General features: G+C 42.8%; 4 protein-coding genes across 4 annotated transcripts; 1 reads left to right on the forward strand and 3 right to left on the reverse strand.

Moving 5' to 3' along the window:
• Positions 1-1,143: 1,143 nt before the first annotated feature.
• Positions 1,144-2,970, reverse strand: F5891DRAFT_980356 (uncharacterized protein; the record flags this gene model as incomplete). Its single annotated transcript, XM_041376993.1, has 9 exons — positions 1,144-1,258; positions 1,360-1,649; positions 1,678-1,694; positions 1,754-1,937; positions 2,059-2,327; positions 2,385-2,488; positions 2,527-2,698; positions 2,726-2,905; positions 2,961-2,970. The coding sequence occupies 9 exons, from the start codon at positions 2,968-2,970 to the stop codon at positions 1,144-1,146; spliced, it is 1,341 nt and encodes a 446-aa protein (XP_041225983.1).
• A 16,505-nt stretch (positions 2,971-19,475) lies between these two features.
• On the forward strand, positions 19,476-21,041 carry F5891DRAFT_1033918 (uncharacterized protein). The gene is made up of 7 exons (XM_041361730.1): positions 19,476-19,558; positions 19,616-19,802; positions 19,827-19,874; positions 19,927-20,016; positions 20,053-20,348; positions 20,402-20,635; positions 20,687-21,041. Exons 1-7 carry the CDS (start codon positions 19,520-19,522, stop codon positions 20,849-20,851), a joined length of 1,059 nt encoding a protein of 352 aa, XP_041225984.1. The 5' UTR covers positions 19,476-19,519; the 3' UTR covers positions 20,852-21,041.
• A 1,013-nt stretch (positions 21,042-22,054) lies between these two features.
• Positions 22,055-23,596, reverse strand: F5891DRAFT_1145870 (uncharacterized protein; the record flags this gene model as incomplete). The annotated part of the gene is made up of 7 exons (XM_041365013.1): positions 22,055-22,234; positions 22,291-22,427; positions 22,483-22,552; positions 22,596-23,125; positions 23,177-23,320; positions 23,379-23,496; positions 23,560-23,596. 7 exons carry the CDS (start codon positions 23,594-23,596, stop codon positions 22,164-22,166), a joined length of 1,107 nt encoding a protein of 368 aa, XP_041225985.1. The 3' UTR covers positions 22,055-22,163.
• A 492-nt stretch (positions 23,597-24,088) lies between these two features.
• F5891DRAFT_1033927 (uncharacterized protein) lies at positions 24,089-26,457 on the reverse strand. Its single transcript, XM_041361731.1, has 6 exons — positions 26,249-26,457; positions 25,965-26,181; positions 25,818-25,912; positions 24,916-25,763; positions 24,629-24,859; positions 24,089-24,577 (listed from the first exon to the last, which is right to left on the reverse strand). The coding sequence occupies exons 1-6, from the start codon at positions 26,322-26,324 to the stop codon at positions 24,305-24,307; spliced, it is 1,740 nt and encodes a 579-aa protein (XP_041225986.1). The 5' UTR covers positions 26,325-26,457; the 3' UTR covers positions 24,089-24,304.
• Positions 26,458-26,838: the final 381 nt, after the last annotated feature.

The raw sequence follows: 26,838 nt of genomic DNA on the forward strand, positions 1-26,838 counted from the left end.
GGAGGGTAGCAGCAGTCATTAAAGCTAAGGGAGGAAACACTAAGTACTAGAATTATAGAAATTATGTATAATTGATTCAAACTCAAAAAAGTGTCCCAATGAGTCACCTAATTAAAATAGCCATATCTTCGCACGGCGTCAATGGATTCTCACGCTATAGGGGACATAATTGTAGCCGAGAAGTAGAGCTTTTTGGGACCTTCCTTTGATTTAGTCAGATTCTCACACCCTGGCTCGCAATAACACAATTACATGAAAACCTACAAACATTGGGACACTTTTTTGAGCCACTGATATATACTAGCCCATGGTCACTTCCTCCCACAACTACTTTGCCTTCTTCCCCAAATGCTACTTGCTTTGGGACCAATACACTTGGCAAACTGGTTGCAAATGTTTGAACAGGCTCCCCATTACCTTCAAGGTGATATAATGTGAAACTGTCTGTTGCATTATCTACAATGAAAATGCCTTGCTTGGCATACACTGCAGCATGACCACTAGATAATGTCAGTAACAAGCCCAGGTCAAGAGCAGTAGTTCCTCACATCACTGATTTACAGTTAATTTCTTGCACTATGCCACCATCTTTATCATTAAGTTTCATGCTGTTCAGCTCTCAGCATCAGGCAATGAGAGTATGCAGTGGAGGGACTGACAAGTTGCCATCATAGAGTCCGAACACATAGATGCTCCAATTGTCTGTGAATGCTACCAACTTGGGCACCGTATTTTCAAGTTGCACTGCAAAGATGGACTAGAGCTGCAAGCTTGTGTTGAGTGTCAGAACCTGAACCATTTTGTCTCTAGTTCCAACTACAATTCACAGGTTGCCTTTAGAGAAAGTCGAACACCATAACAAGCATGTGATCTCAAAACCTGATCCTCAAGACTGAGCACCTGGACCAATGATGTTCTACAAATACAATCTATATACTTAAATCATTGATAACTGAGCAGAATGGAACAACCTCTATGACACAAGATGCTGCCAACAACTACACGTAGTCAGCATATCTTTTGGGCTTTTGCCGAATTCAGGTGCCAAGCACATTGTCAACCTTGCTCCTAGTACTCTTCACCAGTGCATCAGGAAGTGAGCAAGCCGCCAATCTGGTGGCCTTGGTCTTTTTGGGCAACTGGTCATTCATTGCTGGTAATACCTCTCTGGGAGCCATTGTCTTCTTCAGCGACCGGTGATTTACCACCAGTAATACATCTCAGGCAGCCCTGGTCTTTCTCAGCACCTGGTCTGGCACTGTGGGGAATGTAAGAAGATGTTCGAGACCCTGATGAGTTGAATGTGGGCTAAAGCCACGAACTTGCTGGCCGGTATGATGAGAGTGGGTTGGCTCATACCTGGCCTTCATGGCAATGTGGCCATAACTTTCATCTTCTGATCCCTCAGTCACCTGTGCAGCAGGCATGCAGGTGTTTCCTGCTACATAGGCCCTTCTATCATGAGAGACCTTTCTGACCAAATCCATAATTGGTCGGTCTTCAATCATATGCCAAGTCTGTTCAGGGTGAGATGATGGTAGGCTGAGTTCTGACTCTCTTGCCAAAGCCAAAGCTCTTGGGAGCCAGTCGGTCATCTGACTCTGACTGGCATCCCACTGGGTCACCTTGTGTTGCATTTGCACCTTTCCCTACACAATAGGGTGCATGTTTTTTTACCTTTGGCAGAGGCACATCTGCATCAGTCTTGTCAGATTCTTCATCGGCAGAACTGACATGAGCTTATTTGATGAACCTAGGCCGCCCTTTGGGACTCCGGCTGGTGATGGTGCAGCGGCAGCCGATGATGTTTTGGTTGGCATGAGCCACATGCCCTCATCATCAGCATCACTGTTAGAGTCATCAGACTCTTTGCTGACAGGAGCATGCATCTTGCTCTTGTCGTTGATCCAGGCCTTGAACTTCAATATGAGCCCTACCTAGTTGTCTTGTCAGTCCAACCAACATTCCAACGAGGTGTTGGCTTCATCCTGTTGCATTTTGGAAGGGTCCATGATCTTTGCGTCATCTGGCAGGTATATGCTGGAGATAAATCTGGACTGTTCCTTCATTATGTTGCTCCAAGGCACTGGGACCTTCAGTTTTCCACAGCATATTTCTGTGGTGGTGGGCATCAGATGATGCTGTAGGTTTTCTATCAACAGGCTTATGGTAATAAATGGTGACAAATGACTGAATCATTCCCTTCTTGGTGCTGAGCAAGACACCCTCAATATTGGGCAACATCAGCAAACCCATGCAGTCCAGGTTGAACTCATGGTAAGGCTTGAGAACCCAGCGAGTGCCTCTGAGCAGTGTGCCGTCCTGGTCTTAATGAAAGTGACATAAATTAAATGAAGCACCTCTGAGATGGTCTTGAGACTCACTGAATGCATCACCTATGAAATCTTCCCATGCCGGTAAGATGACCTGCCAGTCCTTGCATTTCATGAAGCTGGAGCTTATCCCAAGATGTTCATTGAAGTCAAATCTGCCAAACCATGTAAGCACAATGACCAACCGACCGACTGACCGACTGTATCAACTTGTCCAGATGTAAGTAGGCCACCCTCTCCATCCTTCCAGGAACCTAATACAAAGAGTTCATATCGGCCTGAGTAAACATCTCCTTTGTGAGGTGCTTGATTTGTCTGCTCGTCAGCCGTTGCCCAGGCTTCCTCCAACTCATTGTCACCCAGCCCTTTCATGATTTATAGTGGGTTGATACCTCCTGAAGACTTCTTTCTGCCTAGTCTCCTCCTCAATTTCTTCATGTATTTGCTGAAGAATGTTGGCCTTGCACTGGTCTTCAATTTACTCGGTGTGCTGTCCATTTCTTTTGCAGCTTCATTGGTGCTTTGGCATTGGCCTTGTGTTTCTTGTGATTGTGGAACCACTGCCTGTATTTCTGTTCATGATGACTGTAAAGCAGCATGATCCGACATCAAAGCTGAAACACTTACCTCTTTTCATTGCTTCAAGAGCTCTTGGTCTATCTTTGGAGCTAAGAGTCTGGCTTTTCTGGTGGCCACTTTGAATATTTGTCGTCTCTTGGTTCTACTCGCCTTCCCCCAGTTCTCAATATGGGACTACAGAGCGGTGTTCTCTCGGTCGTTCAACTGAGGCTGATCCCTGACATTTATCTTCATCCAAGTCATGTCACAGTAGGTAGCTTGGAGTAAAGGACCTGGAAATATGAGTGCAGGGTGTTGATGTTGTTGATGGAACAAAAAATGGAAGGAAGAGTCATATGAGCAATGATTTACATAAGTACACGTAAGGGCTAGATTGAGCTGAATAGTGTGAGCCCTATTGCTATGAGACTCATCAAATGGTATACATAGATGCATGAGTGGGTGTGTAGCATGAACTCAGAGGTCCTGAAGTGCTCTTGATGTATCATATATAGAATCACTATTAACCATTGAAATTGCTCTATGAATATCCCTGCTGATGATTAGCAAGAGATTAAAGTGACTATTACATATTATTCGTTACATTTGGCAGTTGCATGTAAGCACCAAAATGTCCCAAAGTCTAAGCATCCCATTCCAAACAAGACATCCTGACACTCACAGTACTACTTTGGTCCATGGTCAAGTCAAAGCCAAAGGCTTGGAGTCCTCCAAAGACATCCTCTTTGGTTCAATGAGAGAACAAAATAACATCTAGAGGAGATACAGGACGATTTGTCAAAGCTCGACATTATAACAAAACAACATCAGTTCATTCATCCTCCAGAAAATCGCCTACCAAGCAGCTATCTACCAAATGACTTCATGTGGAGGGCGACTATGAATACTATGACCTGGGCAAATGCAACTTAGAGTCTTTTCGTGTTTGCAAGTCCATGGCAAGTTGACCATTCACTTGTCTTGTCCCATGTACTGACACCAAATATCAAGAGTTAAAATAACTATCTGCGCAAGTGGCAGTGCAAGACCGAGGACTACTTAGACTTGCTACTTTGGTGAGAGGGTTCACCTTCAAACAGAATGTGCTCAGTCTGTCCAAAGGACAGAGTCTATAGATGTCATGGTTTGTAGATGGTTCCTTTACAAGGTTGCAGATTAATTTGAATTCATGTTGTTGAATCCTTGAGATCACCTTTCCTGAAGACCAACCAACCGATGCACATGGGAGACCTGCTCCACACTGGCTCACCTGATAGAGTGAGATGGTGCTTCTCATCGGTCCACACAACTTCATCAGACATCCATTCCTATCGGCCAACCTGATGGCATTGGGGTACTTTATTTCCATTGGCCCACCTGATCACATCAGTTCCATTGGCCTTTCTATCGGCCCTGCTGATAACATAGGGAATTTTTGTTTTGATTGGCCTGCCTGATGGCATTATTTTCAGTGGCCCTCCTGATTATATCACTCATTCATTGCTATCAGCCCACCTAATAACATCAGGCATTTGTTTATATTGGCCCACCTGACAGCTTCAGTTCCATTGGCCCACCCAAGTGCATCAGGAATTCATTTCCATCAGCCCACCTGATAGTAACTGTTCTATTAGCCTACCCGATTACATCAGCCATTCATTGCTATCAGCCCACCTGATAGCATCAGAAATTCATTTCCATCAGCCTAATTGATGGTATCAGTTTCATCAGCCTACCCAATTACATCAGCCATTCATTGTTATCGGCCCACCTGAGAGCATTGGCAAATTGTTTCCATGGGCCCAACCAATGGTCTCAATTCCATCGGCCCACCTGATTACATTGGCCTTTCATTCTTATTGGCCCACCTGAGAGCATCGGGAATTTGTTTTCATCGGCCCAACCTATGGTCTCAATTCCATCGGCTAACCCAATTATGTTGGTCATTCATTGTTATCCGCCCATCTGAGAGCATAAGGAATTCAGTTCCATCAGCCCACCCGATTATGTTGGGCCATTCATTGTTATCTGCCCATCTAAGAGCATCGGGAATTCATTTTTATTGGCCAAACTGATGCTATCAGTTCCATCAGCCCACCCAATTATATTGGTCATTCATTGTTATCGGCCCACCTGATAGCCTCATACCTAGTCAATGTGTTTCATATGGGCCTATTGATATGCACAGGAAATATCTTCTGCATTGGCCCACATGATGGCTTCATGCCCACCTTTGGCACCGGCTGACTGCTATACACAGTAACTATTTGCTACATGGGCCCAGATGACAATATCATACTGCACTGCTTTTGTTTCCTAGCCACCGGCCGACATGTTAATATTGAGCATCACAATTTATAGGCCCAGCTGTTAAAATCATCTGTCAGTGAGCTGGCTGGCCAAATGTTAGACTTAGGCAGATACATTTAATCAGCCAATATCCACTAGCCTGTGTAGAACGGCATATTTTCAACCTCAGCTGTCTGTATAATACAGACTATGTGACTGAATGGGCTTGCCTCTCCACTTACCATAACCAATTTTTTCCTAATAACCATAATGATATAATTACACATGACTTCTTACTTACAAAATCACTGTCTACCACTATTTTGAATGCAACAGTTGGTACCTACCCTTTTATTTTATTTGAGTTTCTATTCATTATTTGAATTATTAACTAGCTCACTAATATAATAGGTTATACATAGCTTGAAGTTCAGTATCCATACCTAGAGACTGATCTATAGACAAGACATAGGCTACTAGGTAGGTATCAGATCAGATTAGTAATTACTTATAGTAACCATATAATGATTGCCCTTTATTTATTGACACTTCTAAGTTTATCTTTTAACATAATACTATACTACATCTCAAGCTTTATTACATACTATCATGTTTAGCTTAACAGCAACACCTCCCACAAATTATCAATCAGCTATTACTATAGTCTCTATTATTATAATATTTACACTTCCTCTGCTTATTACTAGTACCTCTTCATGGTTATCCAAGGCCCTTTCTATGCTTTCTTTTGAACACATTACCATCATTGCAGCGATAATCATCATCTTACTCTTTACCTATCTCTATATTAGGCTTTCTAGAAGATTTGCATACTCTGTTGGGATACTTCTTTAATCCACTAATTAACACCTTATCATTTATTTTTTCTTTCATCTAAGCTTTAGAATTAGACTACAATCATATTTTTGAGACTAATAATTTGACTCCAACAAAATATGACAGTTTCTTTGTGCTGCTTAAACTTAGAACAAAAGATACCAATATATGATCTGGGTTCTAGGAAGATGAATCTATAATGTAATGCTATGCTTACCTATAGCACTAACTATTTTATTTAGGGCATATAGATTTATTAAGACTCAAAATATAGTTATAAAAGACATTATTCTTAAGAGGTCTATTCTAGACTTTGATAGACCATTCTTCACAGTTGCCATTAAAGAGGGAACCAATGAGATTATCCACATTAATTATGATAACATTAATTTTATTATATTGCTTATTGCTCTTGGTGACTAGAAGGGTGGGTATATTATTCTTCTACAGGATGATATTATATGTCATATCTCTATTTATACTAGAGATATGTTTGGTTTCATGGCCTGAACTTTGACAGTCTGTACTGCCTCAGTCACTAAGAAACAGAGAATCATTCTAACATGCTTTTCTGATAGCAATCCTTCAAAATGAGCAGTTTCGGTTTTTCTTCAAATCAGTCAGAATTCTTTAGTTTATGTTATAGTCTTGAAATAGTCATCAATTTGCTATGAGAATATATATCACCTTTTACATTCTTAATGGTGAGTACCTCTATGATGCTCTACTAACTAAGAATTACCAATGATATGAGACACCAAAACCTCTCCAACACTATCTTCTTAGATAGATGATCCATAGATAAATACCTATAAAACCAATTTGTCATATATTATATAAAGAACCACAAATATTGGAATATTTTCTTTAGCCATTATATAGTAATAACTAAAGGATCTACTATCTCACTACAAAGTTAGGATTAGCATAAAGTACTACAAGGCTGTCTGTATGATAAATGAAAATAATCTAATATCCCTAGGTTATAGGAACACAAAACTCCCACCCTTCCCAATTATTTACTGCAAATATGAATGTTTAAATAACATAGTCATCATTCTACTCAATATGTATTACAGCACCACTCTAATATAAACTTATAATACAATGGTCATGATGTGTATTCCAGATATATAGATATATTAATTACCTGTGGCTATGATAGCTAAGGCAGAATTTATGTTAGAAGGGATATCTAATTTTTTTAATTAGATTGCTCTTAGCTTCAGCAAGCTTGCTAAGAATTTTTAACTCCTGTTTCTGACCAGTTCAACTTCTATTTGAAAACTTCTTCACTTCTATAAGTAGGCTGATATTGGCCATAGTAATTCTCTACCCTCCATAATGATTATTTCATAATGGCTAAGCTACTGTAGTCAAATTAAAGATTATGAAATCTATAAAGATACTCTAGGCATTTTTTCATGACAGTTGATGTAAAGAAAATGTCATTCACACTTATTCTCATTTCATATCCTTACTCTTAATAATATTGTCTTCTTGAACTACCTACTTTGCTATAAATATCTCCTTGGAGTCATCACTATTACATCTATCTTCATTATCATCTGCAGACACAATCTAAATAGGAAATTATAATACAATGATTAAGTTTGAAACACCTGCCACTAAATCTAAGAGCATCTGATTCCATAATGAGTTAAAATAATTCTAGTCAGAGGGGAAACTAGGTTGAGGGTCTGCACTGTTTGTTAGCAAAGAACCCAAACTATTAACTACCCAAAGAATAATGCCCTGACCTAGTACTAAGGTGGAACAATATTCTATGTATTGATAACCCATAACCACTTGCACACAATATATAATACTCTAGGTGGAATGGGAGTGTTGGAAATACCTGTAGATATAAGATAGTCATAAGTAGTAATGATAGTCCTTCAAATAGCAAGACTATTTGATAAAGATATTTAATTCTAGTTGGGCACTTTGAAAAAATGTCAAACCAAATATATTTGTATTAAGGTCTTTGTATTGCCTAGTTTGCTATATTTGCAAAAGTATATACATTTCACTTTAAAGTACATAGCTTGTATCATAATTCACTGCTTTAAATATATAATATTGAAGTTAATTTATTATTTATCTATTCATCATCAGGTGCATTGATAGTTGGGTTTTTTGGGGGTTCTAGTCGGAGTGCCACTTGGTACAAGACCAAAGAGCGATGACCTTAACATTTGTGATGCAGTACAGATATATTTAAGCAACAAACATGGTTCTGATCATTTAGGCTTGAATAAGCTGCTCAACACCAAAGATCTAAGCAGGATAAAGAGAGGAAATCTGGGCAGGAGTAGTATGAAGAGATGGAGAAGATTTATCCTGTTGTTCAGAATAATTTGTATGTTGTGGAAATGTTCACAGCTTATAGATCACTCAAATTTCAGATAAGATGAAAACTCTGTCTCATGCACTGTGTACTAATAAGTTTTGACTTGGTTTTCAATACATCATTTCTTGGGCAGGCCTTATTAACCTGTTGTGTTGTGCATATGAGATTGAGTACATGACAAAATTTGAGCTGAGTTGACTTAAAGTGCAATTTCCCAGGCATGTCAGGCAAAAACTCTGTATATTATTCAGTCTTTGCTTTCTACTAAGCATTTGGATTATAATTAAGTCCTATCATACTACTATAACATTTCAATGGAACACAATGAGTTCAATCTGCAACAAGAAAACAATCAATCTGATTATTTTCAAGTGAAACAAGTGGTACATAGGTCTTATAGCTGCATCTAGCTTGCCTGACCCTAGTATCAGTTACTACCAGTCCCAGACCTTCTGATTGTCTCAGGCTCACTAGTCATTAGTAATTCAGTCCTTGTGTGTTGCACTCACTATTAGATATATCCGGTACTTACAATTTTCAGACAATATGGAATGCTACAATGCAAATAACTGAGGATCACATCCAAAATTGCTGTTCTGCATTGCAGCATGAATCTATTCAAACTATAGAGCAATAAAAGTGTTGGCTAACTCTGATGATATTATAAAGCAAATAGAAGCTGGAGGATACTATTAGATGGATAGAAAATACCTGACAGGAATTAAATGAGGTTAGGAGGTTAGGAGGTTCTTAGGGATTAGAAGGAATCAGCAGAATCTATACTTTACTGAAGTGCACAGTGTACATTAGAATGGGGGTTTTAAATACACATCAAGCATATCACTTGCCTGAGCATATGTCCAAAGTATGGCAGATCCAACTTTAATAAACATTATATAGGATATTTGTAAATGAGTTAAGTTAAATATATGGTTTTATTGACCCTAAGGCTCCAGAAACAGATATTGAGGATCATTCTACAAATAATTCATTCAAATAACCATAATGTAGCCTACAAAAACATGCACAAAGTATGGTATTTTAGCTCCTTTATGGGTAGACATACATATATTTGATTGGAAGACAGGGGAGATACTTGAAACCCTCCACCACACAGACACTGGTCTTGTGCAAACAATATCTGTAAGTATTAAGACTGGTTGGAAAGAATGTCACTAAACTGGTTTAGACATGCGATCTCGATGGCCACTGCACAATTGCTAGCACTTCGCCCATGCCAGGGCAGGGGAAAACTACAATCAAGATATGGGCATACAACTACACAGTGCCGAAAGTATCTAAGGTGCCCTCAGAGGATTACTGGTCCATGTCGTGCATACTAGTAATGCTGATACGACTACTGGCACTGCTATCCATGAGTGTCTTCCTGTTGATAAATTATAGAGACAGCTTTTTGGTAAGTGGGCCAGTTGGTCAGCAGGGATCTAACTAATGCACCTTCAGGATAGTGCACTAAATCATGTATATGGGTACATGACTTCAGCAACAATAATTAATGTGGCCGATGATTTTTTACAGTGTGTCAAAGCTGCCATGATATTTGATGAGTAAGGGCCGACCGAAGGATACCTCAAAAATGACATTGTGATGCTCTGGGAATTAGTGGCAAAGCTCATGGAGCTAGCTCAAGAAGTGGGCAGAGATATCAACAAAGATGAACATGAGGGCAAGCGCAATACTGATTACCTGCGAGCAGCGAAAGGAGATGAAGAGACGAAGGACCTATCTCTCGTCCAGTACATATAGCATGCTAGTTGAACATAGACATAGGTTTTGCACTATGCCATCCACTGGATTGGGTAGATGGACGTACAATGAGTCAATTCCCCCTCTACTGTATGTGTGGTGGAGGGGATGGCAGATGTTAATGGCTGGATTGTTTGACGGTTGGTCAATGGGGTTGTATTTTTAACAAACAACTTGCTTACCTGATGTAGAAGATGGGTGGGATGGGCCAACATGATCCAAGAGGTGGTCGCAATAAGCAAAAGCAATTGAGCCATTGCCCACTCCACTGTATGTATGGTGGAGGGGATGATGGGTGTTAAGGGATGATGGATGATGGGTGTTGACTGCTGGATTTGTTGGTTGATTAATGGTTGGATATGTCAACAATTGGGGCATACCTAACTCAGAGGATATATGGAGGAACGTGCCAGCATGATCTAAAGGATTGTAGTCAATGAAGGTGGATTAACCATGGCCCGCTCTACTGTATATACAGTAGAGGGGATGACAGGTGTTGATGGCCGGATTGTTAAGTGGAGGAGTTGACAAGAGTTGATGGCGAAAAGGAATGGAGTTGGTGAGGTGGGTGGTAATGGGATTTATTGAGACATAGGAGACATGATAGTACATATCATCATGCTCCAAAGATAGGAACAATGAACTCAATGAGCACAACAGTACATACCATCATGCTTTGAGGATGATGAACTCAACAGTACAAACCGTCAAGCTTGTTGAGCAGTCAACATTATGTAACAATTTCCAAAAGTGGTTGTTTGTAATTACTGGGCGCTTTCATCGCCAAAGTACTAAGTCCCTTATTTACTATCACTATTCCTAAGTTCTTTAATACTAGTCTACTAGTCTACCTTCTCCTAGGTTCGATGGTTTGTACTGTCAAGCCTACCATCCTCCTTATCGACAACAACCATCCTCACCTTCTTCCAGGGCACAACTGTACATACAGTCGTGCCCTGCATTCTCCTCTTTCATTATCACCAGACTTCTCATTGATAATGACCTTTCACGACCTTCTCCAGGGCATGACTGTATGTATGGTCGTGCCCAGTGATCTCTGCTATCATCGCCACCGCCAACAGCCCAACTCTAAGTCATCATCCATTGCTTCCTGGTTCGATGTCCATGGCAGCCTTTCGCAATATTGAAGTATCCTTATCCTGCTCTTTCATTTGACTGCCATATTGCAGGAAACTGCAGATCTATGAAGTGAGTCGTCATGGCATCATTTTCTTCTTATTGATCATAGGTTTAATGTTCTCTCCTTTCATTGTCACCGGTGTCTTACTAGGATGTGAAAACAGTAAAATTCACCAATTTTCAGTATCCTACCACGGTCAACGGTTCAGACAAATACCAACAGTCGATAACGTGGTTGTTTGTGGGAAAAAGTATGTTGAGTTCTCAAAGGAAGTACTCAGTGACTAAAGGGGGGGACAGAATCAGTAACTAGCTTAATGCAGTGCTATGATCCTAAAGAAAGTCAATAACTGGCACAATGCAGTGCTATGACTTCAACGAATACAGATGTATGTCTATGCAATGATTCTTAGAGCTATATCAATACTCCTTATCTTCACAAACCAATTGGAGATCAAACTAAGCCTCTAACATGGATCAGCCTGAACTAATATGTGACTTCGAAACAAAAGAGTACACCCTCTTGATGTAGTTTTAAGTTGGCCAAGTTCTTAATATTAGTGACTGACTGTTAGTCTTATTTGTCTTCCATTGCTAATGGAAATATGTATATTCTCCCCACAGAATCGATTTCCTGTGTCTGAAAGAGAACTGGAATATATCTGCACTAGATGACTGATAACCGTGTACCAGCTAGTGTAAAAAGTATGGCTCAATGGTGGCCTCAAATATGCTTCTGTATGTCGTGGGAAACAGTGTCAAAAAGTGGAATGAAATAAGCTAATATTTCACTTAGTGTCACTCAGTAATCTTAGAGGTGAGAATCTAAAAAGAGCATTATGATCACTCTTCTTATTTTCACTCACTCATTCACACTCAAACTTAGGTAATACAAGAAAATGGGCTCTCTGATAACTTGGGAGCTTTCTTTATTAGAGGGGAAAATAAGCCCCTTATATACTACCCTACTAGTGGCTATGCTACTGATTACTAATCTACTATAAAGTTTCAAAGAATGTCATAGAATTTTCCAGACTATTCCACCAAACTCTAGTGGTGTCTGATAGAATATTCTAGAATCTGTCAAGTCATCATTAGTGGCTGTGCTCTGTGGCTATGTATTAAGCTGTGTACACTGCCTCTGCACTGCCTGAATGCTGCACTCCAAAGCTTTGTTCAAACTTTGTTGCAATCTGATGTTAACTTGTTAAATACCATAGTGTAGGTCTTGCATGCTTGTCATAATGAAGCTCTACATGGTTGTCAAAATGTGCCACCAGGTCACATGAGACTGATTATGTAATAAGATGTGAAGTACTTCAGTCTTTCCTCTGGGTATTGTAAAAATGAAAGGCTCACATAAGCAAACATGTTCAAGATGTGATACAAAACATACTGATTATGTAATATGTATGTCAGGATATGTCACAATGTTTCAGAACATGTGAAAATGTGTGAGAAAATTATAGGAGGTGTGAGAAATTGCTGACTAAGTGAAGAATTGTGAGTTTGAAACCAATCTTTCAGAAGTATAAGTATTATTTTTGAATGTTAAGTAGTGTTGCACTCATTTTGGGCCCGAAAATACTCAAATAAATTATGAGTGCTACAAAGAAAATTCTAGGCATAACCATAGGCTTATTATGAAGGGTATTACAAGCTCGATATTTGCCATGTTCATGTACAAAACACATTTTGTGCATGTCACCAGGTCATTGCCAACAATCAGTCCTTCAAAACTACTATACCTTGTTCCTTCGCCCTCAGGCATCCTCAGCATCTCATAGCCTAAAGCTGGTGATGCTGTCTATGCCAAGCTCGGGTCGCCACCAGCTCTCCCTGACAACAGAGTTATATTTCCTTGTTTGGTAGTTCTTGTAATTTTCATACAAGGCTTACTGCTATTGTTGTTGTTCATCTGACTTAAAAGCTTGCATATGCAGTCGGTTCTGACTCTCACTCCCATCCAATTTATAGAAAACTGTCTTATTTTCGTTCCACTCTTCATGCCTGTGTTCCACCCACTTTTCAAATGGTGCTTCTGTGAGGAATGCATCGAATCTGGCGATCATACTGAGGATAGCACACCTAAGGGGGTACTCATTGCAGAATGTCTTATGGCTGCTCATCTACAACACACCAAATGCACTCAAGCAGAATGTGCTGCCACTGGCTCTCCCAGCACAAACATCATCATGGATTTGGTAGTCTCACAGCTTCACACACTTGCCCTTATCGACAACAAACCACGTGTTCCTTACCCCAACCCCACTCCGCCATTATCTATTCCAGCTCTGGTGGATGATCTTGAGTGACTCACTTTGTTAGATCCTTTCATTACCCGTGAACCCAGAGTTGCCATTGCTGGCAATGTCTCTGAAAAGAACATACATCAGCAAACTGTGAAGGCCTTGAAGGTCCTCGGTAAAATAGAGCTCCGTGTTCAGCGGAGCTTTCAGTTGTTACTTGCGGGTAATTCCAATGATATTGGTCGCGAGCTACCATTACTTTGCACAGCTGTGGAGAACATCAAATGAAATGCAGACCTTGTGATCACATGGAAGAGGGCAGTTATGTTGGAGATAGATGGCTTAGAAGCCCAATTCAACAGTCAAAAGCCACCCGAAATGGACTTGCATGCAGCAGTCAAATTTGATGCCAGTAAGAGTTGACTATCTTCATCATTATTGTGTTCTGAATAGTTAATAGATATTCACCATGAATCTCCACTGGATCAATATGATGAAATCACACAGGTTGCCTTATTCATCACTGTGGCATGTAAAGTCATCATGGGGGTCAGTAAGTGAGCCTGTGATTTCCTCTTGGGACTTATTTCAATCATGTTATTCCTCACATTCCGGAGATCAGATGGTAGCCTCAGCTCTTCCTATCAAAATGTGCTTAGGCAAATTCCAATGAATTTCAACATCATGCTCTCAAAATTCCATCTCACCAAGAAAACTGTTGTATACACGGTATAACACTCGGGTTGGCGTTGGGCACGTATCTGGTGATAATCATGTTTTATATTCCTTGACACACTTCCGATCTTCCAAAAGTTCCGCATGCTTGTCCGAGTCGTCCAAAGGTCGTCCGTCCATTTCCAAGGCCTTTTCTAGCTTTTCTGATCCTCTGTACCATGTCCTGTCCTTGTCCATTTGACTTCACTGGTGCATTTCTCATTTGGTTATCTGTTATTGATTATATCTAGGGGCACATACATCGAAAACCCTTGCTAATATGTATAGATATGCTCCTCATGCATTATTACAAGTATATCTTTGTAGCGACTCGCCTTGAGTGTTATTACATTTCGGATGTCTTATCTCACTACAGTTTTTGCCTACACAGATTCCAGACTTTCACGTCATAGGATATATTCTGGCTCGCTAGATACTCAGACTGGACTTCACTTCCCTTGCTTCGAGTCATAGTTAGTAGTAGTCACTTCTGGATTTTAGTACTTCGCACAATCGATCTTTGTCCATTCGGAATGATTGTTTGACCTCACTGCTGCCATTTTACTACTGAAATCCTTCAGTCTTTCAATGAACTTTCGCTAGTCATACTACGCAAAGTTTTATACATCAACAAACACTGTATTCTCTACCAGAAACCTTGCTGTTTCACCGGAAGCTTGCCAGAAGCTTCGCACAACCTCGGACCTTCATTTCTTGATGTCAGACCTATACTGGACACTTCAGACAACCCATCGGACACTTCGGACAATTCTTCGGAAGTCTGAATGTACTTGAGGTATCATTCTCTTTTCTCACCTTTGATCTTAACAAGATATCCCTTGCATTTATATCAAGAGATAATTCTTGAGGCAGTCTCTTTGGGACGAACATCTCACTTGCACTCTAGAGTCTTAAGGTAACACCTTTTGTATAGCCCACCAGGAATCAATTCTTTACAACAGTCTGCTCTAGTTGTCACTGCACTTACAGCCCCCATTACGCAGATGGCTCTATTGTTCCTACATATCCTGAACATTGCACACACCACCCCATGCTAGAGGCCGAATGTGGTGAGTCACTGCTCTGTCATGGCCCTGATGGAGTAGTGCGACCAAAGAAGACATTTGTTTACCATGATTTTAATGACTACCTCGCCGGTCTCCTCTTCTGTGCAGATATCAAGGGGGCAATGGATCAAGCCTGCAATGATTTGCAGGACTCAATCAATTCTCCCCATCCTCCTTTGATGAAACACGCATTCAAGGCACAGTTTCTCCGTCAATTTTGTGGCCCAGAGCCAGGTTCACTTTTTATTGATAGAGGAGATGAAGGGCGCTATGCTTTCACCCTTCAGGTGGACTTCTTCAATCTGGAGGGTATGAATCTGCACGGTGCTAATAAATCCTCTGGAATCATCTCTATGGCATGCTTGAATCTACCATTAGATATCAGGTATAAGCCTGAGAATATGTATCTTGCAGGAATCATCCCAGTGTAGAGAATCATGCCTCTCATGGTGTGATATGGCAGTTCCCACCAAGGAGTACATAGCACGAACTTGTAGTGTCACTCCATGCACTACCCGCAGCTATCCCTATACGAGGCGCAGCTTTCCTGCGCAACACGCACGCACCATGCACGCACCATTCCTGCGCTTGAGCGCCCTATAGCGCCAGCCATCCAGATGCATCCATCCACTGTCCACCATATTCTCTAGTGTGTATATTTCTATTTCTCTCATCTGCATATTGTTCCATCTTTATTTTTATCATGGACTCTCACCCATATATATCTTACATACCTACTTGGTAGCGCTTCGGCTCCACATGACCGCGCTTAGGCGCGCTATATAAGCGCCAGCAGTACATACTATTACTGACTTTTTCAACTAATTTTCCATTTTTACAACTTACTTTTCCTACCAGTCACTTACTAGTTAGCAGAACATAGTAGAAATCCATTTTGTCTATACTTCACATCTCTCTTCTCTTGTCTTACATCATATCCTCACTTAAGCTTACTCCTTCTCATTTCCGCACACACGTGTGCGCTTTCCCGCGCTTCGCGCTAATACGCGTGCGCGTTCCTGCGCCTTCGTGCCTTGCGCACACCTGCACTTTCTCGTGCTTCGCTTCAGCGCGTACCTCTAGATCTTCGCTGCACTCGCTTCCCCTTTGGGGTCGAACGCACTTGTCTCCTCAGGTAACGCAGACTAGGCAACGCACGACCTTACAACATTTTTTAGATACAGTTAGGAGCTTCATTTGTTCCTCTCAGTATTGTTGTTTCTACACCGGGTCTGAAACAACCATCCCTCGAGCATCTTAATCACTATATCCAGCCACTTATTGATGACATGATAGACTCATGGGAGCACAGCATCAATTTTTCTAAGACCACTTGTTTTCCTACTGGCCGGCTTGCTTGCAGCACTATTGTTTTGGCTGTTTGTGATCTTCCTGCTGCTTGCCATCTTGCTTCTTTGGCTGGAACCAGCAGCCATTTTTATTGTAGCATGTGCAACTGCTACCATAAGACCACATACAGTAGAGTGGACTTCAAAAGCTGGAAACCTCATGACAAAGATGAACTCCAGAAGTTCGCTGAGCGGTGGAGGGATTCTGCAATAACCTCCAAACAAGAAAAACTATTCAAAGCTCACAGTGTGTGCTATTCAGAGATGTGGTGGTTGCCATACTGGGATCCCTCACATCAGCTTGTTGTTGACCCAATGCATTGTATATTGGAAGGTTTAGTCCAGCATCACTCCCGCAGCCTTCTCGGTTTGACTACAGCGACTACTTCATCAACTTTATCCCCTCCAGCCTTTTCATGTGACTTAGGTGATATGCCTCTGGGGATGACTTCGAAGGAAATGACTCAGGTCATTGCTATATGCACCCTTCTTGTTTCCCAGTTGTCTTCTGATGACAAAAATCTGGATAATCTAAAGAATTCGCTGTTTCACAAGAATATGGGACCTCTCAAGTTTGTCTGTGAGGCCTTGCAATGTGTTCCTCATAAATCTAGTAGATTGTTCAAAATTGATCATGTGAAAGCTCTCATGGAATGGGTAAGTTCTTGATATGTTCCTTTTTGCAAGTTTCCTATGTTTGTTCTCAGCACTGTGGAAAACCTTTTGCTGCTCCAGAGAAGGAGCTTCAGCTTGGTTCTCTAGATGCCCTTTATCGTGTTCGGGATGTCATCCAGCAGATAATTGTTCCATCCTGGTTTACTTCAATCCCAAGTGATTTCGGAAGCACATCTGCCAGGATGATGAAAGCAGATGAATGGTGTTCTTTAATCACCATCTACATTCCTATTGCCCTGGTGAGCTTGTGGGGGGCTGGCACTTCCCATCCTTCCAATGAAGTTGGCACTCACCTTAGAGTTGTTCTCGACCATACTATGGAGCTTGTTTGCATGGTGTATCTTGTGTGTGCTTGAACAACGACTGCAGAGAGAGCACATGCATATCGCTCTCACATTGCGCACTATGTTGGAAATTTGAAGAAGATATACCCTACCTTCGCTCTGCATCCAAATTATCATGCTGCCTTCCACATATACAATTATCTACTTCTATTTGGCCCGGCCCACTCTTGGTGGTGCTTTCCTTTCGAACATTTGATTGGAATACTTCAGCGTCTCCTAGTAAATCATAAGACTGGTGAGTCTTTATGGAACATCAGTGTGTAATCATGGGACTGACTTTTCAAGGTGAGTTGGAAGCTACAATGTTATACTCATTTATCAAAACTTCAAAACTTCACTGTTGGCTTAGTCAACCTGATTGTCCGCCGGCTATTCAAGAGTGCAAATTTCTCTTTGACAGCATGTATGCTCCCAAGAGTGCTGCAACTCTCGGTGAAGAACTTGCTGAAGATCCTTTGGACAACACTCTACAGGCTCCTTCCTCCACTGTAGCTGTAGCTGTTCCTGAAGACTTGTTTGTGCTTATCAAACAATGCACAGCAATATTATGTGCATGACTAAAATTCAACAGGATTGTCCACAGCAGAGCCTCTACTCATGTCAGGAATAGTCAAGTTTCTGTTTATCCTCAGGGTGACCGGTTATCATCTCTGGTTCCTGGTAGTATTCAGGACATCTATGCTATGCCCACAGGTGAACTGGTATTTGCTGTCCACAAGCTCCTCCCATGTCATGATCAGACCATCGATCCATTTGTTATGTATCCTCATTTTCCCACCAAAATGTACTCATCAAGCTTAAGTAGTTGTTTGGAAAATGTCAAGGTATCCTGGGTTGTTAGTCACTTTGCTTGATGGGCAGTTTCAAGTGATACCATGGTCATATTATCTCTATCTCGTGTAAGTACATTCATTTACCTCCCAAAATCACTGGTGTCTGACTACTGTCAAACAGGATTGATTTTCAGTTTCACTCTACTACATAGATTTGCATACATGTATATAACTCATATCCTCTAGTCCCCTAATATTTCGCATCTCAAACTTAAGTGGGCAATGATGCTGTAAGTGGGTGATGATTCGGCCATGAGTGGGCAATTGTTGGGCAATTAGTTTTATCTGGAGATAAAACTTGATAATTTATTTTTGTGTTTTATTGTCAGGGGGGGTACTTTGAATTTTAATGCCCGCCTAAGTGACAGTCTAAACTTCATGCATGAGCAGGTGTTCAGTCACGTGTGATAGTTGAAATTTTTTAGAGTCTTAAATGTGAAGTTTCATTTTGAAGTTTATGCCAGCATTAAAGATACATTTATGTTTCTTATTATCATTGACGTTCAGACAGTATCAAAATGTTCGCTGATACTTTATATTTCTCTTGTCACATAAGATCGTTTTAACATTTAAAATTTTACATCCACTTAGACGACAACCCAAATATTAAGTATATCTTAACATCTCGCACGACATTCAAACCACTCTTAAATATTGGAATCCCCGATGTGTCTGGAGCTCAACTTTCCTCCAGCCGCATTTCAAAAGCACATGAGGTTCAGGGTCATGTGATCTGTTCGAATCTTTTCACATCAGATGCGGACTTGCCATGTCGAAGCAGCTACTAACTTCCAACACTAGCACTGACCTTGTACCTAGCTATTTTCTGTTCTAGCTAATGTCACTAGTGTTGATTACACTCCCGCTGAGCTAGTTTCTGTTTTAGTGTACATCTACATTAGCACAATAACGACTAAAAAGGGGCACAAGCTGACTCTAACTATATGTAGTTCCTAGAAAGCACCTCAAATGCTCTTTCGTCACTCGTCTTTTTCTTCTTGACCACCTCTCATGTTGTCCATCCCTCCAGTTTGCTCGACACCTCCGTCGGTGGAGACTCTCACTCCCCCTATTACCTCAAAACTTAATGCCAACCCTAACTCATAGCCCTCAAAGAAGTTCATTGAGGATCCCAAGCATGTCCCTGCGGACGCTAACACTCCCGATAGCTATGTGTCATACACTCTCAAGCACCAAAAGTCTCTTCCTCCAATCACTTGGGACAACTGGTACACAAAGTTAAACTGGTTAAACATTGCAATTCTCGCCGGCATGCCTGCTATAGGTCTCATTGGTGCATACTACACTCGCCTTTGAGGGGAGACCACCATTTGGTCAGTGGTATACTACTACATGACTGGTCTCGGTAAGCTTTGGCAATTTACATTTGAAAGTCTGTTGTCTTATCATGTTTTCAGGCATCACTGCTGGTTACCATCGGCTATGGTCACATCGTTCTTACAATGCATCGAAGCCCCTTCAGTATGTTCTTGCATTTGTCGGTGCAGGTGCAGTTGAAGGCTCTATCAAATGGTGGTCATGAGGACACCGTGCTCACCATCATTACACCAATACTGACCTTGACCCGTACAATGCACACTGTGGTCTTCTATGGTCACACATTGGATGGATGATTGTCAAGCCCCATCGCAAGCCCGGTGTTGCTAATGTTAGCGACTTGACAAAGAACGAGGTCGTGAGGTGGCAGCACAAATACTACCTGAGCCTTGTCATGATCATGGGCTTCCTCTTCCCCACTGTTGTGGCTGGCCTTGGTTGGGGCGATTGGCAAGGTGGCTATGTATACGCCGGTCTTCTGCATCTTTGCTTTCTTCACCATGTATGTTTGTTGTTGCCTTTTATTCTCATACACCGTTGACCTCGCGCATATAGTCCACATTTTGCATGAATTCACTCGCTCATTGGTTGGGTGAAACACCATTTGATGACAAACACAGCCCTCATGATCACTTCGTAACTGCCCTCGTCACAATCGATGAAGGATACCACAACTTCCACCACCAATTCCCCATGGACTACCATAATGCCATCAAGTGGTACCAATATGACCCTACAAAATGGTTCATTTGGTCATGCCAGAAGCTTGGCTTTGCAAGCCATTTGAAGGTGTGTCTGTTGCAGATATGTTAGGATACTTGATTCATCCAGATCTATTAGTCCTTCCCTGACAATGAGGTCCGCAAAGGTCAGCTTACCATGCAACTGAAGTGTCTTTGCGAGATCCAGGAAACCCTGTCATGGCCTTCTGATAACAGCGATTTACCCATCATTTCCTGGGAGAGCTGTACATACCTTTCTGCATATGCCAGGTGTATTTTCTAATACATTCCGCGTAGACCTTGAACAAGCCAAGAGTCATCCGGTCATCTGCATTGCTGGCTTCATTCATGATGTTTCAGACTTCCTTGACGATCACCCAGGAGGCCATCACTTGTTGACAAAACACATCGGCCAAGATGCTACTACAGCATTCTTTGGAGGTGTTTATGATCATAGTAACGCCACACATAACATGAGGTGTACTGTATTTTAGTTGTTGCATGATCGTATCTTGACTATTACATTCTACAGCTCCTTGAAATGAAGCGTGTCAGCATTCTTCATGGCGGAGCTCCACATGGCCTTGAAGATAAGGTCATCCCTCCAAGCCAGCGCCTTTGCATTGCACGATACAACAAGATCAGTGGCAGCGGATACAGCTTGGCAGCCCTCTCTGATGGCAAGGGTCTCCTTGGGTAATATACTTCCCGACCCTAGATGTACGTCCATTCAGGATAGAACTTTTAGACTTTCATTATATTCGACACTGCCACACCTATTGACTTTGCATATATTCCCTCACTCGCAATGCCGGCTGTGCCATAGAAAGCATGTTGACCCCTTTTTCCATACGATACACACGGCCCATTTTGCACCTTGTCATGTTTGCGATGGTAATACGACAGGGGAATGTACAATACTTTGTTATACCTTTATAGTTGATCAAACACCAGGCATGATTACATAAATTATTTTGAGGCAGTATTGCTGAGTAAGCTATACCGCCTTGTTTGAATCCCGCCTTTGCCATCATTTCCTCACCTGCACGATTGAAACCGCGCTACACATATAGACGCAGTGATCGTAGCATGGGGTGGCCCTATGCTACAATCATAGCGTCTATGTGTGTCAGACTCACGAAACAGAAGCACGATCCCTTCAAGTTACTGTTTCAGACTCAGTCACATCATGAGACTAGGCTACGAACAGTCCCGACTGCATTGAGAGAGAATTGGTTTTGACCTAGTCTCCTTGACTTTGATGTCCATGGATCCGAATCATACGCCTACGGAGAACGAGTCGTGCTGAATTCTGTAGCCTATACTATATACAAACAACGCAACAGACTGGTGGCTCTCCATTGGAGTCAACTCTGAGTATCACACGGAGAAAAAGGTAATACTAAGTGTGCGTTGCATGTTAGAGGCCCAAAAACATGCACAAGTTAGCTGAACCTGCACTGCGTCAAATCTATGCAAGGCTGGCCGGATATCAAGCTGTCGTCGATCGTGCAAATCGATGAAAAGCGTACTGTCATGATATAGCTTAATTAGCATGCTGGCACGATACGATATTACACATTTTTTGGCAATTATTAGCCGCAGTTCGTACTCGAGTCTGGACGTCGCCAGAACTGCAATCTACGACGGACTGCTGGAAGGTGACCTGAAGAAATAGTAAGCCAGGCTGTTTTTTTTTCATGGGAGTAGGCTGGAACTGACCAAACACTATCGATGGTCCCCATCCCACCAGTACTAACGCTACATGTTGCGTCCCAAAAGGCGATGGATATTGGCGATGGCTCGCTACATCGATGATAGTCGAAAGCGCGGCCAGAAATTGGGTGATAAAGAACGCCCTGAGGGTTCACGTCAGTGCCTCCAAAAACTCGACCTATTCTTTGATGCACGTACATTTGGAAAAGAATGAGCCTCCATATCGCAGGTGCGAGACTCTGTCTGGGCTGTTCGTGACCATGACGGGCTCGAAGGCAAAGTATGTAAATACGTACACCAGGGTACCAGACCAGGTAACGACTCACTTGATATCGGAAGCGTCATCGTACATTCTTCAACGGGCACGGCAATGCACGCTCGCTGGACGCGTATCTGAGATTCGTCCCATTGCGATGTCTCCGACCAGCGCTTTGGCGAAGTCCGAGTCGGTGTGGATAAGGAAGAGGGAGAACTTTCAGCCCGCGGGGAATAAACCTCATTTGACATAGCCGCGGCATTATCCATCTCATCAACACGAGGCATCATATCTCTCCTTGCCAAGTGGTCGTCCATCAAATGGTTCCTATTCCTGAAGTCCGCGGACCCCACATCCGAGTCGGATTTAGCCGGCAAAGGCGCATTTTTTGGCTCGGAAGGTTCAGTGATGTTGACCTCCCTAATTTCAGCTGCTGACAGATAATGCGAAGGTGAAGCTGTGAGCTTGAAAAGCTCTCGATGCACCGTGTGCACTTTGAATACGTAGTGGGCTGCTGCTGCAGACAGGAAGAAACATGGAATCGTGAGGATCATGGATATGCCCGCATAACCTAAAAATCGTCCCCTGTTTATGTGAGCTGCATTATTCATAACGTTGGTAATGCAAGTGACGCACCATATGGGATGAGTAGCGTCGCAGTGGAGGTCATCTGTGGGTTGGATGGCGTGAAGGGATAGTAGGACGGGAATGGCAACACCAAGTGCACCGAGCGGAAACACGACAATGGGCAAGAGATATTGGTTTCGCCATACCAACGTCCTGCTCGCACATTATAAGCACACAAAAGCAAATTACTGCGGTAATGCAAGCCACGCACGAAGAAGCAGTCATTAAAACAGAAGACGGCCACACCACAGCGCGTGTCGTCGCCATCGTGAAGGCGGCACATACTCCAGTGACGGAGAAAGCAGAATAGTATATAATGAACGTCTGAGCTGTTCGAGACATCATATACATATCAGGGCAACAGGACAACATCATACATTATGAACGCTTACCTTTGCAAAAAGCCGGTGGCATATCATACGGATTCATATTATATATCATGCCTTCAAGGAGTCAGCAAAGCTTTCCCGACTCTCAGCTGTTTGGCAGCCACACGACAACACGGACGCACCCAGGCAAAAAATTCCCTGGAGCATCGTTGCAAAGACGCAGTATAACATTGGACCCCAGTAGCTCTGAATCGCGCGAGCGAACACTGTGAGGACTATCCAGCATGCAAATATACCTGTGCCACCGTGACGTCAATCCGGGGAGTTTTTGATGTCCAGATCTGCTCACCAGAGAACGACAGTGCAAACCACACAACTTTCAGCGCGAATGGTAGCATGGGGTGACCAGTTTCAACGGGCAGTATTTGACCCAGGCCAAATGCTGACAGTTCACCGTCACGGTACTGGAGTGAGATGCATGACCCAGGCTCCTCATGCCTAGTAGTTGAAAATAGCCCGGAAACAATTCAATTCTAGATCTCATCTTTTCTCACTGTCAAAGTCCGAGGCCACTTCAGCGTGGCGCCATAAGGAGCACACAAAAAGCATAATATTAGCCTACATTGTCCTATATTAAACCATCCGTAGTATGATGGCGTGGGCGCGAGGATAATATACGACGAAGGAAATTGTCAACTTGATGAAGAGGAAGTGACGACGAAAATGACTGCCCAGGAGGACCCCAGATCCACAGCAAGGCGGCCGCCGCCATCTGATGCGTAAAGTACCATGGTACGAATTGATCACTTTATCTTTCGAGAGCTTGGCTAACTTCAACGCCACCAGCAAGGCTGGCTACGACAGTCTCCACCCCTGACGAAGGTGAGTCTGTCTGGGCGGTTTCCACTTGCGTATCATCAACTTCGTCTTGGCACCATTCCATCTTCAACTCCACATCCATGATATCCTTGCCTATGCCAATCGGGAAATCGAGGTCATCTCGGGGCAGTATGAACGACGAGGATCGTGTCTCGGGAGTAATGTGAAAAGCTGGGATAAACCACAGCCAGGCCATAAATACCTGCCAAGGCTTGGCGTGATGAATGACACGTAGAAAACAATAAGTACATACCTGTCCCATGTAGAGTTTTATACGCAACTCTCGGTCGGCGTCAACTACTATTCCGCTGCGACCGACCCTGCTGTTTGTCACTGACTGGGATATAGAATCGGTAGAAGTCATCTCCGATTTGACTGAAGGCTCTAAGCCGCGAGTTTCCTCCTGTCGAATGGGTGCTTTGGAAATTTCCACCCAACGCTCCTCATTCAGCGGAACGAGAACATAGCTATAAACCTTGATGCTCTGTCATTTGTGAGTTCTCTAGGTGGTGCGACCAGCTTATCACATAGTTGACGGACCTCGTCTGCGCTATTCATTTCAGAAGGTCGCTTTCCGTCATCTCCCATCCGAGCGAAAGTCCGTACCATCTTTTCTTTGTCCCATTTGTCGCTGGCAAAGATACCGCTGACCGATTCAGACGACTCAGATTTTCGCCTTCCCAAGTTGGTGCTATCCCGAGTACTTTGCTCCCAACGCTCTAGAGCGTCGACCAAGTCATCGTTATAGCGTGCTAGTGACGCCCACACACGGTTATTGCGAGGACCAACAAGACCATTTCCGTCCTTTCCACGATCCATTAGCAAGCTAGCTGCACGAACGAGACCCGCTTTAATTCCAGATATCTCACGCAGTCGAAGCGAAATTTCGGTGATGCGCACTTTCGTCGCGAGAATCGATGATGAGTTAGAGTCATTGCGCAAGCCCGGTTTCATGTCTGACAGTCCCCACATGCCAGGTGGACCCTGGCCAGCAAGAAGTCGTGACCAGTATAGAAGCCAGCGCCGCTGGCTAGGAATACTAACACCTGCTTTCAACTTTGCGTTCGTTGAAATAGATGGTGCTTTCATCCGGCGTGAGGTGTGCAAGTCTAATACCTGTTGTAACGTAGGCGCAGAGGATTTGGTGGGTATACTTTGATTTTCGTCTCGAGACTCCGGGAATGTTTCTTCCACAATGGATGATGCAGGGACAGCTGCTTCCCCTAGTTCTTCAAGGACACCATCGTTGGGGATTGCTTGCATGCAATCATCAACGCGTACAGTTACCCAGTCCTTTTCAAGGTAACTATTTTCCGCAAAAGGAGTAGAAAAGGTGTCGAGCGAAAGAAGATAAGCACAGACTATCATGCCCGACCTTCCCTTCCCAGCTGCATGAGAATAGAGTTAGTGGATGTACAGAGGAAATGGAGGGCAAGCTGCACCTTTGCAGTGCAAAGCAGCTACTCGGTCCTTTGAAACTGTTACCCAGGCATGCATCTCTCTCGAAACCAAGGGGAGAATGGCAAGGGGAGGCGTACTAGATTTGGTGATTAGCGATTGCAAACCAACATCATATGCCTATTCCTTACTGATGATCTGGAAAAGGGTAGCGACTCACTCGTCCTCCAAAAACGCTCTTGTCATAAAAGTTCTCCCTGACTGGGCAAAAGTTGAATACCCAAAAGTTGTTGCCATGCCGAGCAGTAAGAAAACGTTGAGCATCTTCGCGACGGTTTCGGTAGAAGCCCTCAATGCCAGCAGCAGGATAGCCCATCACAATGACTTGATCGGTTACATATGCAAGGTCTAGAAGAATACGATGAAAGCACCAGTGAGCTCGATAATCAATGAAGCACATGATACAGTATCACACCTAGCTCAAGGTCAAGATTCGGATCCTTGAACCTAGCTTTGCCACCCGAAACAAGACGCCGCAAAAATTCGGCCATAAGGCGATCAGATGTTTGAAGAATTGAACTGGAGCATAGAGCGCGCAGGACAACATGTCAAGGCGAGGTGGTCATTGGAATTTGGAGCAGCAATGGAGCTTGGAGCTTCCCAAAGTGGTGTGCCTGATAAGGCAGGGTCTGTAATTGGGTTACTACTGCCACACCAGCCCTACCTGGACCCGTTATTTCTGTTTTCACGCATTCATGCCACAAGCTTTATGATGTCTTGAAAGCGGCGATATAACTCTCTTCAGTTGTTCAAGGTATCCCTCGTATATTAGTTGTACAACTAAATGTGACCGCTTGTTTCCTGACTGAATTTCGAGAGCAAGTAGAAGGTGATCCTGGACGCTGTATGGTCTCATTTGAGTATCATGTCTCACAAAGCACCATCAGATGTCAGATATATCGTGGCTGGATCCGCACGAATACATCTGAGTCAGACGAGGAGTATCGTGAAAAATCATCGACAGCAGAGTCGGTAAAAGAGACGTCGAGAAACTTCTGAATGTCG

Source organism: Suillus fuscotomentosus, assembly GCF_016647785.1.
Source record: "Suillus fuscotomentosus strain FC203 chromosome Unknown F5891scaffold_27, whole genome shotgun sequence".
In the NCBI taxonomy this organism is placed as follows: domain Eukaryota; kingdom Fungi; phylum Basidiomycota; class Agaricomycetes; order Boletales; family Suillaceae; genus Suillus; species Suillus fuscotomentosus.

Excerpts from the sequence above, each read along its gene's own strand:
- F5891DRAFT_1033918 (XM_041361730.1), top strand. The coding sequence starts at position 19,520 with ATGTTGTCCATCCCTCCAGTTTGCTCGACACCTCCGTCG. Across the intron at positions 19,559-19,615 it reads TTTGCTCGACACCTCCGTCG|CCCTCAAAGAAGTTCATTGA; the intron begins GTGGAGACTCTC and ends CCTAACTCATAG. Across the intron at positions 20,636-20,686 it reads GCTTTGCAAGCCATTTGAAG|TCCTTCCCTGACAATGAGGT; the intron begins GTGTGTCTGTTG and ends CAGATCTATTAG.
- F5891DRAFT_1033927 (XM_041361731.1), bottom strand. The coding sequence starts at position 26,324 with ATGGCCGAATTTTTGCGGCGTCTTGTTTCGGGTGGCAAAGCTAGGTTC. Across the intron at positions 25,913-25,964 it reads TACCCTTTTCCAGATCATCA|TACGCCTCCCCTTGCCATTC; the intron begins GTAAGGAATAGG and ends CACCAAATCTAG. Across the intron at positions 24,578-24,628 it reads TAAAACTCTACATGGGACAG|GTATTTATGGCCTGGCTGTG; the intron begins GTATGTACTTAT and ends AAGCCTTGGCAG.